At 40.0% G+C, this 16,926-nt stretch overlaps 1 protein-coding gene across 2 annotated transcripts in view; it reads left to right on the top strand.

Moving 5' to 3' along the window:
* Window positions 1-16,541, top strand: part of ptpra (protein tyrosine phosphatase receptor type A) — a 29,492-nt gene extending 12,951 nt beyond the window's left edge. Inside the window, exons 2-22 of one of the 2 annotated variants that reach the window (XM_026168588.1) lie at window positions 458-503; window positions 777-853; window positions 938-1,339; window positions 7,482-7,581; window positions 7,774-7,847; window positions 8,338-8,474; window positions 9,283-9,373; window positions 9,500-9,576; window positions 9,680-9,716; window positions 9,821-9,918; window positions 10,250-10,369; window positions 10,554-10,720; window positions 10,816-10,951; window positions 11,120-11,269; window positions 11,416-11,509; window positions 11,672-11,748; window positions 11,926-12,060; window positions 13,119-13,244; window positions 13,355-13,506; window positions 13,876-14,011; window positions 14,586-16,541. In XM_026168588.1, coding sequence (XP_026024373.1) covers window positions 778-853; window positions 938-1,339; window positions 7,482-7,581; window positions 7,774-7,847; window positions 8,338-8,474; window positions 9,283-9,373; window positions 9,500-9,576; window positions 9,680-9,716; window positions 9,821-9,918; window positions 10,250-10,369; window positions 10,554-10,720; window positions 10,816-10,951; window positions 11,120-11,269; window positions 11,416-11,509; window positions 11,672-11,748; window positions 11,926-12,060; window positions 13,119-13,244; window positions 13,355-13,506; window positions 13,876-14,011; window positions 14,586-14,660 — 2,460 coding nt within the window. In that variant the 5' untranslated portion in view covers window positions 458-503; window position 777 and the 3' untranslated portion in view covers window positions 14,661-16,541. Of the gene's footprint in view, window positions 1-457; window positions 504-771; window positions 854-937; window positions 1,340-7,481; window positions 7,582-7,773; window positions 7,848-8,337; window positions 8,475-9,282; window positions 9,374-9,499; window positions 9,577-9,679; window positions 9,717-9,820; window positions 9,919-10,249; window positions 10,370-10,553; window positions 10,721-10,815; window positions 10,952-11,119; window positions 11,270-11,415; window positions 11,510-11,671; window positions 11,749-11,925; window positions 12,061-13,118; window positions 13,245-13,354; window positions 13,507-13,875; window positions 14,012-14,585 lie in introns of both variants that reach the window. The other variant, XM_026168587.1, reaches the window with a different exon arrangement.
* The last annotated feature ends 385 nt before the right edge of the window (window positions 16,542-16,926 follow it).

The following is a 16,926-nucleotide window of genomic DNA, read 5'->3' as shown; positions in this document are numbered from 1 at the left end:
TTTATCACTTCATCCCATCAGCTTTACAGCAGCAGCAAAGAGAATGTGAAAGAGTCATTCTCCCCTGTCATTTTGTCATCATAGATTCGATTTTAATGCACTTTTAGTTTGGTAATAAGTTTGTAACATTACCTTCACTTTGCTGAGTTCTCCACTGCTCAGTGCTGCTTCGTATATACAGAGAAAGGGGCTTCAAGCATGAAAAACAGTGAGCACAGGTGAAAAAACTAGCATGTTTGTGAATTACAAAAAAATAGCAATTTAAACAAATAACTAGTTTACGTACGGTTGTTTAACAGCCTTTGCAGAGCAGAGGCAGGATGTCGTGGTGGATGATAGGGGAAGCAGTATTACCAAAACATGTTGCAGTTTTTTAGTTTAAAAGAAGGGAAATGATTGAGGGGAAGGATCTGCTTGTCGTTCTAAACTGTTCTTTTTTTCTTTTTTTTTTCTTCAGACCAGGCTGTGCGGATGAGTGATTGATGCCAACTACGCTTCTTCAGGTAAACACACACAAGCCCACGTCATCAAAGTTTTTATTTGTTTTTTTTTCTTTGCAAACAAATAGCATGTTGGATTAGGATGGAAGATTATAAAATACATAATGGATTATAGAACAACCAAACCTTTATCTTTTGAAAAAAAAAAATCAATCATTTTCAGTTTTGTTTTTTCCACTAATAGGATTTTGTCTCGTGTGTGTGTGTGTGTGTGTGTGTGTGTGTGTGTGTGTGTGTGTGTGTGTGTGTGTGTGTGTGTGTACTTACGTAGGGCAGAATGGGTGTGTGCGCCCTGCTCCTGCTACTTGGTGTAGCCCTGGGGGGCTCAGCCGAGGATCTTGCCCCTGTCACAGGTATGAGCCATTTCCACATTTAATTCAAATGCCTTTATGTTCTCATTTTTACAGGTTAAAATTACATACTGTTTTCTTCAACAGGTCCTCCAGATATTACTACCATACCCACAAAGCCATCTACAGCACCCTCCCTCAAGGATGGAGTGCCAGTATCAAACCCTACACACCCACCCACAAAGCTTGCCCAAGCTGTCATTACATCAGCAGCAATCACAACAAAAACCACGATGACAACGACAACGACAACAACAAAAGCAGCAGAAGCAGCAGCTACCACAGACACAAGCCTAGATAGTAATCAGGACACAGAACTCAATAGTTCAACACCCACAGTACAGCTAGCTTCACCTCCTACCCCTCAGGCACCACCAAGCATCAACCTTCCACTTACTCCTAGCATATCGGAAGGAGATGATGAGACCTCAGCCACATCTCCAGAGACTGCAACGACTCCGACAACCACAACAACATCCACCCCTAATAGTGAGTGATGCACACATCATTGTTTTTTTCTCTTCTTGCATATAAACCTTTTAGATTATAGTGAAATAGTTTGAGGATGATGAAAGGAAGATTTCAGATTATTATTTTTTCAGGTAAATTTATGGTAGTTTTTGCCATCGTTCCCATCTCTACTCACACGCACAATGTAGTCAAGGTTAGTGCTGACATCTGAGTACAAGGAGGCCTCCCTAAAAGGTACTCAGATGGGGCAAGAAACACAACATTTCAGATTTCGATTTTACAAGCCTTAAACAAATAAGCTGGTCAGTCAAAATTCCAGACTAGTGGGATTTAAAATCAAGGTTTATATAAGAGCTTTTATAAATATGAATTTTAAGTTCAGAAAAATTTTTTGATGGTGCCCGGTGGTCCCAGATCACACGTGATTGATACATTGTCGTAGCCAACAGAGAAAAATGGTGAAAATGACAAAAAAAACCTCTCATGTTATAATAAATAAATTATAGTTAGGTCCATCAGTGACACAGTTGGCATGTTTGTTTGTTTGTTTTGTTTTGGGGTTGTTGTTTTTTCATTGCCACAGGATTTTAAATCAAACAATCAAAATTGGATTGTAGTGGCTGTCTTCCACAGTGTGCCTTTCCTGCTCCCCCACCTCACCCCAACTGGTCACAGCAGTTGGCTGCCCCTCCCTGAGGCTGGTTCCTCCAGCTATAAGGGAGTTTTTCCTTCCCACTGTTGTCAAGATCTTGCTCATAGGGGTCTGTTAGGGTTTCTCGCTATTATTGTAGGAGCTATACCTTATAGTATAAAGCACCTTGGGGTGCTTGTTGGGCACTATATACGGTAAATACAATTCAAAACTGCTGTTTAGGAATTACAGATCTTTTTATACAAGAACTGAATGTGGTCCAGAGAGATGTCAGTGCAAGTGAAGGAGACCTCTGTTGATCATTTCTACAATCAAGAGAGGACTTGAATGGAAAAACAGAGGGTTTACAACAAGGTGCAAACACCTGATTACACTCAAGAACAACAAGGCTAGATTAGACATCTAAAAGAGCCTGCACAGTGCTGGAAAAATCTCTGGACACATGAAACCAAGTTTAATTTGTACCATTTGTACTCATTATCCATTTGCTTCAGAGTGCAAATGGATAATGAGCCAAAGCATTCTGTGAAAGTAACCCAAGGGTTTCTCAAGGCAAAGAAAAGGGATATTCTTCAATGGCCAAATCAGTTAGCTGATCTCAAGCCAGCAGAGCAAGCTTTTCAGTTACTGAAGACAAAACTGAATGCAGAAAGACCCACAAACAAGCAGCAACTGGAGGTGGCTGCTGTAAAGGCCCAGCAGAGTAGTTAAAGGGAGGGAACACTGAATGTTGTGACGTCCTGTGGGTTCCAGACAGACAGTTACTGACTTATTTCAGTAATTGTAATAAGTTATGGCAAAAGATTTTCAATTCATATTTATTTAATTTTATTTATTTATCACCAAATCCCAACAACAGTCACCTCAAGGCACCTTATATTGACCCTACAATAATACAGAAAACACATTAAGTATTAAAATCAGTCCTTGTGAAAATGATTGTAATTCCTAAACAATGAATCCAATATTTTTGTCAAACCTCTTAAATTACAAATGAAACTGCTCTTGAGTCATTTCTCATATTATCCAAACACTGTATATAAATAAAATAATCCAGTTAGATTGCATCAAGACTCCATCTACATCTGAATCTCTTATCTCTGAACGTGTAGCTATAAAACATAGTATGTAACATATATATTATAAAAAATATTTTAAAACTTTCGCAGCCCTGAAAGAAGAAAAATTAGAACTCGTCTGACCAGTGATGAGAGCCTCCCAACCACAGCTGTCTGTGGAGTAAAGCTGTGTTTAAGAAGTTAATAATTTCACCTTCACTGCAGATGTTCAGTCTTAAGAGAAGTGTAGGAAATTATTAAATTCTAAAAGTTCATACCTTAGTAAATATGTCACTTCTGATTAGATTTTATTCTCTCGATCAGTTTGGCTTTATCTGTTACTAAGCAGAAACCATATCAGCTGATCATCATGTGACGACTGTGTAATCTGCGTTATACTTTAAAACCTTATTCAAACTGTTTGGGTAAGATCAGAGAGCTCTTCTGCTCCATGATGGTGTTATGGAGGTCCATGCGAGTGTGTCCCTTCTGAATAAATTGCCTCTTGGTGCTTTCATGCCTGTAGTTAGAGCCTTCTGCCTGGCATCAGATTGTCTACGACACATTTTTATTCTTATGTGTGAACAGATCCTGCCTGAAGCAGAGTAAAAGAAGACAAAAGAGGATAAGGGAATTTGGATATGACCAGACAGCGACACTAGATTAGAACAGCTCCATGAATAAATGAAGATCATGGATTACTTATAAACACAGTGTCAAGGTGTTTTTTTCCTTTAGCTGTGCTCTACTTGTGCAAAAAAGCAGAAGCTGAAAACAGCAAGCAAGTGCGCTTTCTGGTCAAGAGTCAATCTTTAATATTTTAGATGGTTGAACATTTTTCTGCTTTTAGACTCCATTGTCGCAGTGCTGGAAATATCCTGACGTGACATACCTGCATTTGACCACTCATCCACGCATTCACTGCCAAAAACTTTTACATAATAACAAAGTTTTCTTCTTCAGAATCTTAGAGATTTATTAGAACCTTTATTGTGTTAAATAAACAGCATGTTTGTTCAGCTTCAGACTGAAACCTGGGAGATTTCTGGTGTTAGCTTCGTGTCTGTGCGCTGAAAATCCTGCTAATACCCCTGCAAGTGAAACACGAGACCACCAACCTTTTCTTTCACATTAATTATTCATATTACGAAATTACAGAGAAGTATAACAGTCACTGTCGAACATCACTGGTTGATTTGGAAGATCATTATAATGGTGTAATAATAGCAGGTTGGATTGTATTTATTTTTTCCAGAATATGAAGTGTAGTATTAGACTATGAATTAAGTCTATTGCACGTATTTGGTATTTACCTATGAAGAGTCTAAAATTATAGATATGTAACTTGCAACATTCAGTCATCCATAAAACATGTGATGACATTACACACGAGTCGAATGCTGAACGCTGGCAAAGATTGCATCAAAGAGAAGTAAAGTTCACCACAAGGAGAAACATGCAATAAAAAGAATCATCTACATAAAGCAAACATCAGAAGCCCGGAGAAAAGCGCTTACTTCACTACAAAAGAAGCTTTTTGTATGTTATAACTTCGGTCTTCGGCACGGCAACAAAATTGACCAACAATAGCATAACCAAGAGTAGCCCACAGACCCCGATGGCGCCACACAGTTACAAGATGTTTAATCTAAAACCAGGCTTGGATGCATTAAACTGTCAGTAGCAACATGATCGTTGTGTCCTGTTGGCTTCTTGTTCATTGAGTTTATTTTTCCATCTAGCTATCACTTACAGTTAGAATTAGAAGGTGCTCTGTGTATTTAAAAAAGTCTTTTATTACCTCCTAATTTTGCAAAACTGCACTGCTAGAAGGGTAGAAGGGTGCTAGAAGGGTAATGGGAGTGCTTTCCAATTTACTTGAAAATCTCTACTTTAGCATAAAATTGTTAGATTCATAAATGAATAACAAAATGTCTGCTTCTTTTAATTTCACTCCTACCAGTCTCTGAAATAAAAATGGAATAATGAAAGCATCCGCTGACCATTTTTTAATTTAATTGATTTTTTTGGTACAACAACACATACCTGATGTGTTTGTAGATGTTCCAATAGGGGTTCCAATACACATCAAGCTATCTACCTTGAGTCCTGGTCAATGTAAATGTGGCTACACAGCACTATAGGGCATGTCTGACATAATCATCATGGGTTCACAGGTGTTATGTAATTGCTCTATTGTCTATCTCTGGCCGTCTGTGAGCTTTGTGTGGAAAGTTGCAAGCAGTTGTAAATGGCATTAGATCCGTCAAGGCTGTGTCAGTTCCACATGATACTCACAGCCTGTTGTGCTCTTGTTCTGTTCAATGTAGACATTGTCCGAAGGGGAACACTGAAAAGTCCTGGGAATTGTGCGAGGAATAAGCAACACAACTGGGCGTCGTTCCAAAATACTTCTCCCAGAAAGTGTGTACAGAGCTAGAAGTCAAATGATGCATTCTTTGCAGCATAGTTTGTCTGCAATGTTGAGAACTTTCTTGAATTTAGCCCGCAGAAGAGCTGACGTTGTCTTTCCATTGTGATCACCACAGTGCAGGTTTCTAGAAAATCCTCTCCTTTTGTTTGGCCCTAACGTGTCTTACTGCCGAGTCATCGACACACAAACGGCAGCCATTATTTGCACACCAAACGACCCTTGTTGTTAGGGCAAATCTCATGTCTTTTGTTCCAACTGTGGCAGTGAAAGGTCACCAGAAGACCACAGGGTCTTCAAATAGTAACTTTTGCACATGGTGGTGACGTATACAAAATGTCAAGTAACAGCCCAGTAACATCACGAAGAACAGGTAACTTGGCAATGTGACTGCAATCCTTTCCTGCTAGTCACGAACATCACAGCAGGATAGAGGCTTGTAGAGACTTGATATGTAAAAAGTGCTTAAAATTTGCTCTTAATAATTCAGATTGAATTCACAGCAAACCTCTTTAAAGTTTCAGTGTTTTATACCATCATCCTGTGTGTGCTGTCATCTTGGGTGTAACCAGTTTTTGACCTTCACAGTTAAACTGTGATTTCTGCTTATTCTTAAGGGACAGCCTGTTGCTCTCTCCATTTGTGGCTTTTTCCTTCTTAAAGCCATGCAATGAAATATTAACATGGACGGCCATTCTGGAAGGGAAAAGTGCAGGATGATGTTGAAAGAGTCCGAGCTCACTGTTGGCAGACAACAGAGGAGGACCTGCTTTAGCTGTCAGTTAGAGGGCCTCACATTTGACTCCAGAATACTTATACAGGAGTTCATGGTTCACTTAGTGACTGCAAGGTGCTCATAGTCCTGTGGCTGCAAAACAAGTCCAAATCCTCACCCCTCCACTGCTGTGCTTGACAGTTATGCTGTTAGGTGTTAATGCTGATTAACCTGTTTGTCCAAACATTGCACTATGACCAAATATCTCGGCTTTAGTGTCATCTCTCCAAAGGAAATTGTTCCAGGAGTCTTGTGGTTTGTTCAGATTCAACTTTACAAAGCTAAGCTGTGCTGCCGTGTTCTTTTTAAAGAGAAGAGGCTTTCTCCTGGCAGCCTTTCCAAACAAACTGTACTGGTTCACTCTTTTTCTGTTTGCGTTGTCATGAACTTTAACATTTAACATGCTAATTGAGGCTCGAGTAGAGTCTGAGATGTAGCTCTTGGGGTTTTTTTGCAAGGTCTCTGCTTATTAGACATCTATTTCTGAGAAGATTGTGGCTTCAGACCAACAAACTGTCAGATGTTCTGCTTATATATAGTTGGTCACACTTGCTGATGATCAGTTAATAAAGCGCTTTTAATTAGCAGCTCCTGGCTGCTCACTGCTGGACAGCATAGAGTCCTGTGAAAATGTCCTTGCTTGTTTTTGTAGATATAAAGATTGTCACCCTCTATAAACAAGGGGGCATTAGCTATTCTGCTCTCTTATGAGTTAGCCTAATTTCCCCCTGAACCACTGAGAACTTCACTGTAGTATTACATGTAACAACGTGCTATTGTGTTTATTCTTTACATACAACAAATTTTGGATTTGCTCGTGATTGTGCTTTCCTTTTTTTTTTTTTTTTTAACTCTGGCAGTAAAGGCAGTTGTTTGATTTGCCAGCTGTTAAGTTGTGAATCAGCTTTGAGTTTTTGAATGTCGAAAGAGAACTTTAGTGCCTCAACCTATTCTTTGACATCAGTTATATTTGGTGTGTTGGTAACATTACTCTTCTACACATTTTGTGCACCAAGAACACAACATGTCTGCTGTTAAATGTGGACGTTAAGCTAATCAGCATTCACATTTAGCAAGTTCAGCACATGCTTTTATGGCCCACCAGAACACGAGAATAATTTAGTAATGGTTTTGGAATTTGGCATCTAACCAAAGCACTGAATCAGATCAGGTGTTGACTCCCTCCCCCTAAAATTCTGTGCATTTATCGGTTATTCTGCCCTTTCCCTTTGTGCCTCGTGTAGGTGACGAAGATGCTGGGGACATGCCGATCATAGCCGTGATGGTGGCCCTGTCCTCCCTGCTGGTCATCATTTTCATCATCATAATCCTCTACATGCTCAGGTTGGTAAACTACGGTTGATGTTTGTCAGACACGGAGACCTGTGGTGAGGGCCTGAGGTGCTGCTGTTACCATGGCAATGACTGACTGCCATTCTGCTGTGAGACAAAAGTAGTGTGTTTTTGTGAGAGAGCGAGATCAAGTAAGAGTGTGTATCTGTGTTAAAATGCACTTTGATCTTTGTTGATCGACAGGTTTAAGAAGTACAAACAAGCAGGGAGCCATTCGAACTCCTTCAGACTGACCAATGGCAGGTCAGACGACACAGGTAAAAGCAATCGCGCATCCCTTGTCAGCTCTGGGTGACTGTGTGTTTGTGTGTGCTTTGTATTTGTTGACAGATACGGCAACAATCTCGGTGAAATACTGAGCTTATTTGATTTGGGTCATTTGGGCAAACATGCACAGCCAGGTTGACCAGACTTGTTAGTCAGTGTTTTTTCCCCGATAAGCTTAGATTGATCTTACTTCCCCAACTGATAACATTTCCCTGGCTCACTGCTGGAGGAAGCTTTTGTTCACTGTGATTACCTAATCAGCAGAGCTGCAGTTAGTCCTATATGTTGCAGCGCTGACTCACATCGCCCTCTGCTGTGCGTTTCAAGAAAAGACAGTGAATGATGAAGTCAGTGTTGCATGATGTAAGTCATCTCTAGTCTCATGCTCTTACCCATGTGTTTATCTCTACCTGTCTCACCCCTCCCGTTCCTTCCCCTTCTCCTCGCTCCTGCCTCCTCCCTTCCTACTCATTGCTACAGAACTCCAGAGTGTGCCGCTATTGGCCCGCTCACCCAGTACAAACAGGAAGTACCCACCGCTTCCCGTGGACAAGCTGGAGGAAGAAATGAACCGTCGCATGGCTGATGACAACAAGCTCTTCAGAGAGGAGTTTAATGTATGGCACACTCAAGCAAGCACTCTTTGATAGCATGCAACTCTGTTGGTTTAATTAGTAAATCAGAATGAAAAACTTTAAATGAAAAAGTATAGATATTTGTATTAAAGGACAAGTAACAGTTCAAAAGTCATATTTAGACTTGGCTAATTCTGGAGGCACAGTCTCCAGTAAATTTAGAGCCACATGAGACTCAGTTGTTACATAATTACATTTAATGTAGGAAAAGTAATGGATTAAAGGGTAAGGAGCCGTGTTAGTCACTCCACGTGGTAGCAGTACAAATGTAAGGCTGATGATTCCATTTCATGAAGAAGAAATGTTGAAGAGAAAAGGTTAAGGAGCCACTGGCTTAAATAGTTAACCCTGTTTGCACAAAATGAGAGTTTATTTCTAAAGCACATTTTAAACAAGCTCAGCTGACCAACATGCTGTACAGTTTATATTAGGTATACACTATACATAACAGTCACTAAATCAAAAATAAGCATACACTATAACCAAATAAAAGAAGCAAATAAGACTGTTTGCATTATAAAAGCCAGGATACTTTGTTCAACTAGACCTGAAATTAAGTGACAACAAATAGGTTTTTAAAAGTGTTTTAAAATAAAGTAGGCAGCTAAACTGTGGTGAATAAATAAGGATGAATCCTGATCAATGCACAGACCATACTGTGCAGTCACACTAAATGAGTTTGTGATGTGCATTAGGTTCAGTTGGCAAAAAGAGCAGGAAATTATCTTTATGGTCACACTGATGCAAATCTCTGCTGTCTATAAATATGTCTGTTCTTCTCCTGTTTTAGGCACTGCCAGTCTGCCCCATTCAGGCAACGTGTGACGCTGCCTCTAAGGAAGAGAATAAAGAAAAGAACAGATATGTGAATATCCTGCCATGTAAGTGAAACCTCGTCTCTCAGACTGATACTGACTGACACAAAAAACAGATCTCGTAGTTTCAAAAAGAAAAAAGTCACAATTAAACTGAGGTGGAATTAACATGCGTCATTCTTTCTCTCCCAGATGATCACTCCAGGGTGCATCTCTCATCTCTGGAGGGAGTCCCAGACTCTGACTTTATTAATGCCTCATTTATAAATGTTTGTATATACATTGAGCTTCTTTTCCACAGTTCTGCTTTTTACCGATCACATTTTATTCAGTGTCATGCTAATGTGTCCTCGCGGCCTTTTACTTCTGCAGGGTTACCAAGAGAAGAACAAGTTTATTGCAGCTCAAGGTGAGGCTGGCAGTTGCAGTCAGGCAGAAACAAACTGTGCCGTCGTTCGCTAATAATAAACCTGATTGTGCTTCTTGATTGCTTCATCTGTCTCAATCTCTCAGGGCCAAAGGAGGAAACTGTAAATGACTTCTGGCGTATGATCTGGGAGCAGAACACAGTCACAATAGTCATGGTGACCAATCTGAAGGAGAGAAAAGAGGTGAGAGAGCTGGACACATGATGATGATGATGATGATGCTTCTTTTGAGCTAATTTGATTTATGTGATGTTATAACAGCTTTTTAACATATGAACGATTGCATTTGTATCCACATTCATAATATAGTTAAGATGGTAAATTGAGTGCTCCTTTAAAGCCCCCCTTGTATGAGTCCTTATGCAAAGACCTTCACAGCATGACTTAACCTGTCTTTGTTTTCTCTACTGTACTTGTTCTGTTAATCCTACAGCAATACTGTAATACCTGAGTGTTTCATTACATGCACTTCTTTACGCATGTGCTTTGTCTCGAATCACTCTGTATTTTTTAGTGTAAGTGTGCTCAGTACTGGCCGGACCAGGGCTGCTGGACATATGGGAACATTCGGGTGTCTGTAGAAGACACAATGGTTCTAGTGGATTACACCATCCGCAAGTTCTGCATCCAACAGGTACCATGCTTGTCCTTTAACTGTTGAGCTTTACTCATTGTTTTGAAGTTTATTATCAGAATACGTTTCCATGCCTGGTTTATCAGTGTAAAGTCTGTTCTGTACATACTGTGAAATTTGTTGTGTGTTTTTTTTTTAATATATATTCTGGTTTACTTTATGGTGTGTGTTGTTTGTGTCTCAGGTAGGAGATGTTTCTGGGAAGAAGCCTCAGCGCCTCATCACCCAGTTCCATTTCACCAGCTGGCCAGACTTCGGGGTGCCCTTCACCCCTATTGGAATGCTCAAGTTCCTAAAGAAGGTCAAGGCCTGCAACCCCCAGTATGCTGGGCCCATTGTTGTTCACTGCAGGTAAGTAGGTGTGCTTCACGCCGCCCACTGTGTTTTTGTTATGTATTTCTCTGCACACTACTTGCAATTCACAAGATCATGTTTCCTTCTGTCAGTGCGGGTGTGGGGAGGACTGGTACCTTTATTGTGATCGATGCCATGTTGGACATGATGATCGCGGAAAAGAAGGTGGACGTGTTTGGCTTTGTCACCAGGATAAGAGCCCAACGCTGTCAAATGGTTCAGACAGATGTAAGTGGAGTATCAACACAAAGCACCAACGGTAGATTCATGATTATAATGCAGAAGCAAAAACCTAGACACTAACTACTGAATTATCAAAACTCTGTATCGGAGTCATTTATTCACGATTTCCTTTTATTCCGTCTTGCTCTGCACAATCATCACTCTCTCCCACAGATGCAGTACGTTTTTATCTTCCAAGCGCTGTTAGAGCACTATCTGTACGGAGACACAGAGTTAGAGGTGACCTCACTGGAATCCCACTTGGCCAAACTCTATGCGCCCTCACCTGGAGCTGGCTGCAGTGGTCTGGAGGCTGAATTTAAGGTCTGCTTATGTGTTCTTCCGTAGACAAATTATTCTCTGTTACTCCCCTCCTTTTTGCATTATTTTGTATCAATTGAGGTTCCTACTAGTAATATTGTGAAGTTCGAAGTAATTTAAACTTTTGCTTGTTATCTTGTAATTTCTAGAAACTGACATCCATCAAGATTCAAAATGACAAGATGAGAACGGGCAACCTTCCTGTCAACATGAAGAAGAACAGAGTTCTGCAGATCATTCCATGTGAGTCGAGCTATTTTAGTTGTGCGGTGTGGGTTTTTATTTGGCGCCTATATGAATTAGTAATGCATAAAAACAGCGTATTTATTAATGCATATGCTCCTGTGCAAACGCTTAAAGCTTTTTCCATTAATCAAGAGAAATGCTTCTCCTTTATTCTAACAGACGAGTTCAACAGAGTGATCATTCCAGTCAAACGAGGAGAGGAGAACACCGACTATGTCAATGCTTCCTTCATTGATGTGAGTGTAACAGTGTCCGGATTAGAGTGGAGCATTTCATTTCATTAATGCGTGCAATCGATCGTTTTTTTTTACATCTACCTTTTTCCCTCCGCTCTTGTTCTCTCTCTTTTTTTGCATCATTAAACTTTTTCTCCGTGGACATCACTCCTGTCTCTTTCCTCCTTGTGGTAACAGGGCTATCGTCAGAAGGATGCTTATATGGCGAGCCAGGGGCCCCTGCAACACACTATAGAGGACTTCTGGAGGATGATCTGGGAGTGGAGAAGCTGCTCCATAGTCATGCTCACTGAGCTGGAGGAGAGAGGCCAGGTCTCTGTGTGTGTCTGTGTGTGTGCAGTTATTGATCTGGTATTAGATACCGAATCAGTAACTGGTAAAGATAGAATATTGATATCGGGACTGATTCCAACTGGATGCTACCAGTCTTGTATAATGTATTACTTGTGGCGTCACATTTCTCTTGTGAGACACTAGCAAATATTATGTCACACACATACTGCTGTTGACTGTCTCTCTCACAGTATAAAGCCTTATGCACAAACAACACAAAACTACACAGCAAGCTAAAAAAGCAGCAACTGAGAGTGCGAGAGTTTGAGTGCACGCTCTCACTGGTGTCTCCGTTTTCAAAGATCATTTCTTCTACTGTGAATCAACTGGATTTTGACAGTTCAGTGGCGAATAGGAAGTGAGGAAATGACCCTCTTATCACTGGTCACTTTTAATTACATTACATATGACAGGCTGGCAACTTCAGTCAACTGTTTTATCTCCATTAAACGCTCAATTTGTTGCGAAATAAAATCTTACATGTACTGTTCAATTCAGTGATACCTATAACTGTACTACTTTGATATTAGAAACATCTTAAACCGGAGCATTCTGGGGTGAATTGTGAAGTGAAACGGTGTGTTTCTGCATGTGTGCATCTGGCTTGCATTGTACAAATTGCAGTACATGTGCAGAACTGTTATTTTGCCAGTGGACATGTTTTTATCATGAATCTCTATTAACTGCACTATAAATTATTCCCAGCAAGTAAAAGCAACTTTTTTTTTTTTTTTTTTTTTTTTTGGAAAGCTCAACAGTAACGGTAAATCCCTTTTTAAAGGCCAGAATTAGAAATAAAGATTCCAGCGTTACCAGTTCAGTTTCATTTTTTTCCCTTAGTTTTTGTAATTAATGTGTAATAAAGGTTCTCTCTGTGTTCCAAGTAGATGGATGCAGTACTAAAGTACTACATATACAATATAAAAATTAGCATATATTTCAGATGTGTCTGACATTTTAAATCTGCTTGGTATTTTATGACTTCTAACATGTCATCAACCTTTATTTGACTTTTTTCCATGTCCTGTGTCCTATAGGAGAAATGTGCTCAGTATTGGCCCAGTGATTCAGCAGTGACCCATGGAGACATCACAATTGAGCTTAAAAGAGAGGAAGAGAACGAGAGTTACACAGTGCGTGACCTCTTGGTCACCAACACCAGGGTAATAAAGGGCTCAATGAAATGATGAAATACTATAAAACAACCGAGCAGTTCTAACATGGAACAAACACATTATCTGTTTATTATCTGTTTTATCATCCATCTTTCCAGGAGAACAAGACTCGAGTAGTGCGTCAATTCCATTTCCATGGCTGGCCAGAGGTGGGCATCCCCACTGATGGTAAAGGCATGATCAACTTAATTGCTGCAGTGCAGAGACAACAGCAGCAATCTGGCAACCACCCAATCACTGTGCACTGCAGGTAAGAAAATACAGACACACACAAACCCCTAACCTTTGAATTTGTATGTGCCAGTCTAACAAAATTTACGGAGATAAATGCGTAACATTAATATAATTACATTTTTTTCTGTTGTACACTTCTAAACTGCCCTGCAATTGTAGGTGCTGGGAAACTGTTCCTCTAAACAAACCACAGGAAAAAACAGCTCAGACTAATTGTTCTCTTCTTCCTTATGATATTTTAACTGCTCCCAGATCAGTTCCTACCCTTTTTTTGTTTCTAGCAAGTACGCTCAAAACAAATGTTATTTGCATGTGTTATTTCTGCAGGCTCGGACTCCAGCGTGCATACTGAGGTTTGCATTTTTGGCTGTGTTTGTGTTTACAGTGCTGGTGCTGGCCGGACGGGGACTTTCTGTGCATTGAGTACAGTTCTGGAGCGGGTGAAAGCAGAAGGGATCCTGGATGTCTTCCAGACAGTGAAGAGCCTCAGACTGCAGAGACCCCACATGGTGCAGACACTGGTAAGGACTTATTACACTTGAACTTGAACTTTTCATTTATTATAATGCCCCATTATGCAGCAAGTTTGTCTTTGACGAGGAGAGTTTGCTTTCATCACACTGACTTCCTTGAAAGATGCTCTTATTGATCTTGTTTAGGTGTTTCAAATGTTCAGACTCAGCTGGCTGTAGACGCTTAATGGAAAACCCTAAAAACTGAGTCGAGTCAAGCTGAGTGGGTAATACTGCAGTTCCTAGTAGAAAAGGGGCGTATGTAGCTTCTGGGTCTGAAAACTGAAGCTAATGTGGAAGAGTATTAAACCCACATTCTTTCTATTGACCAGTGCCTCCGTTGTCCTGTAGAGGTCTATGAGAAAAGGGACCCTTGGCTCTCTTGCTCTGTGACATCTGTAAAAACTAAGTCAGTATTTTCAAGAGTCAAAAAGGGAGATAAAGCAGGTTGATTGACAAGCTGCTAGCCTGAGAGTACGCAGTGCCTCTCAGATTGTGGGCTCGATGACTTCAGTGACTGAACTGTCACAGATTGATAGCTCCAGCTGATGTAGCTGTTTTTTTTTCTCTCTCCCCTTTGCAGGAGCAGTACGAGTTCTGCTACAAAGTGGTTCAAGAATACATTGATGCTTTTTCTGACTATGCCAACTTCAAGTAGGGACCTGCCATTGATGAATGGATGAATAGATATCCACATGCACTTCATAAAAGCATATACACGCTCCAGAGCACACACATTCAGTATGTTGCCATGCAGAGAGCTGCGTATCCCCATCTGATGGATCTTTGAAAAAACAACAACAAAAAACTCATCACAGCTTGATCTGTGGATGGGATTGAACTGCCCGGAGGAAAAGGGAAAAGAGGTCTCCTCCCAAAGGACAGAACAGGGCAGTGCAGCTGGACAGAGAAAAAAACTGAGATGCCTTCTTGAATATTTTGTAATGATGTTAATACAGCCCTTCACCCCTATTTTGCTTTCCATCTTCACCCCCCCTCCCCAATATGTATATATATACCTAACTGTGTTGCATTTTATTATTATGGTTTTAGACACAGTTTTGAGTTTGGCTGCATTTTAGGGTGGCACCTGTAATGTATTTTATTGGTATAAATATATAAATATATATGACTATAAATCTAATGCTTTGGTGGCTAATGTACAACAACCATTTGTTTTTATTTTTTGTAAACACCTTGGGGACAGAGACCTAAAACATTTTAAACTTTGCCCGAGCCACACTGTAGCAACTTTGTGTGGTAGCAGAAGTTTCTACATTCACCCACAGACCCTGAACTGTTTTTCACTCCTCAGACATTCACACAAGCAGTTTTTCTCTACATTGGGTCGGTTGCCTCGATTTGGCAAAAAAAAAAAAAACAGCTTTCCAAGCCAGTTACAGTTTCTCTCTGTTAGGTTTCAGGGGTTCAGAGGTAGCTCATTACTGGAGATCGGAATCTCTGATGTAGCTCATAGTCTCAGGTTTTAATACGTGTAAACGTACACCCTAAATACCAGGAGCCGCTAATTATTCTTTGAGCGTCTGTGTGTGTTTGAACTGGAGCACAAGCTGGCAGAGAGCGCTGTGGCGTGGTTCCACATCGCTTTCTCGTGTCTGCAAAGTGCCAAAGTCCTTCACTTAGTCGGGTATGTAGCTCTGGAGTCTGGAGACTTTCATCTTTAGACGTTCAGAACAGCAAAACTTTTGAGCTATCCAAGGATCACTAATTAAAACATTGAGATTTTATATGCCCCGTACACTCAAGACATGTAGTTTTATTAAGGCTTATATGACGTTCTAGGGTCTGTTACGGTATCAGCAGTAATGTTGATGATGTTGGCGAGCCAAATCATAAACAGTAACTCATTATTGCATCATACAAATCAACAATACCCAGCATTTGTTTTGTTTACATAAGCACTTCAGTATTTTTTTTTTTAAATTTTGTAGACTGTATTTCCTTTCTGTCTGGGTTTATAGTTTTCCTTTGAGCCTTCTGGGATTTACTGTCTTTTTTTCCTCCTTTTCTTTTTTAAATATTTGGCATCGGGTCACGAGACTGCGCTGTCACTCCTTCAGAGCGATGCCTTTTTAATTCCCATCATGAATATTGATAACTGAGGAATGTTTTCTTTTACTCGAATGCTGTTGCTAACAATTTCTCTCAAAAATGGATTTGTTGTTACTTTAAAAGAGGAAATGTGCCATGCAATGCTTTTTTTAAATGAATGTCGTAGGATGGCGCTCAGACTTGAACTACAGTGTTTTTATTTAATCCAAGGTCAACATTGAGGCCATGCCCTTTTTTGATTGTAATAAAAGATAAATGATGTCTGTTAACCGCAGGGTTTTAGGTCAGTCCGCTCAGGAAATGACTGATGCCAGGATGTTTAAATTTACAAATTGAACATATTCAACTTGAGTTGATCTCTGCAGCTGTGTCACCTTCAAGTGGTACTGGCTTCCACCAAAGTCAGGGTATTCAGATATGATCCCACAGCTGGATTTTAAAAGACTGTAATAAAAAATTTAATCTTTTTTTTTCTCCTTCTTTTAGAATTTTCCAGCTAGTTCAGTGTTTCTTATTGTAGCTTTTAACTGTAAACAGACCCATACTTGTGTATAATCTACATTACATTAGCACTCCTTTATTTAATTTATTTTATTAAAAGAAGGAGCACAATCAAGTGTGTCAAACTGATAGTGGCTATATCGTTTTTAAAAATAATAAATTTTGAGAAGGGTTGATCGCATCAATGTTGATTGTTTGAACACTTATGCACTCTTTGCACCAAATGTAAAGCCCTTAAAAAGTACAGAACCAAATGAGAGCTAAGGTCAAAAAGATATGGCCTTGATTTTTACAATATGGTGACTATACTGTGTTTGATCTGTTGAAGGGTTTTCAGGTCTCAAAGCCCT

This window comes from Astatotilapia calliptera, chromosome 5 (assembly GCF_900246225.1).
Source record: "Astatotilapia calliptera chromosome 5, fAstCal1.2, whole genome shotgun sequence".
Lineage (NCBI taxonomy): Eukaryota > Metazoa > Chordata > Actinopteri > Cichliformes > Cichlidae > Astatotilapia > Astatotilapia calliptera.
Note: the sequence above shows the minus strand (reverse complement) of the source record. Positions and strands in the feature narration are given on the sequence as shown.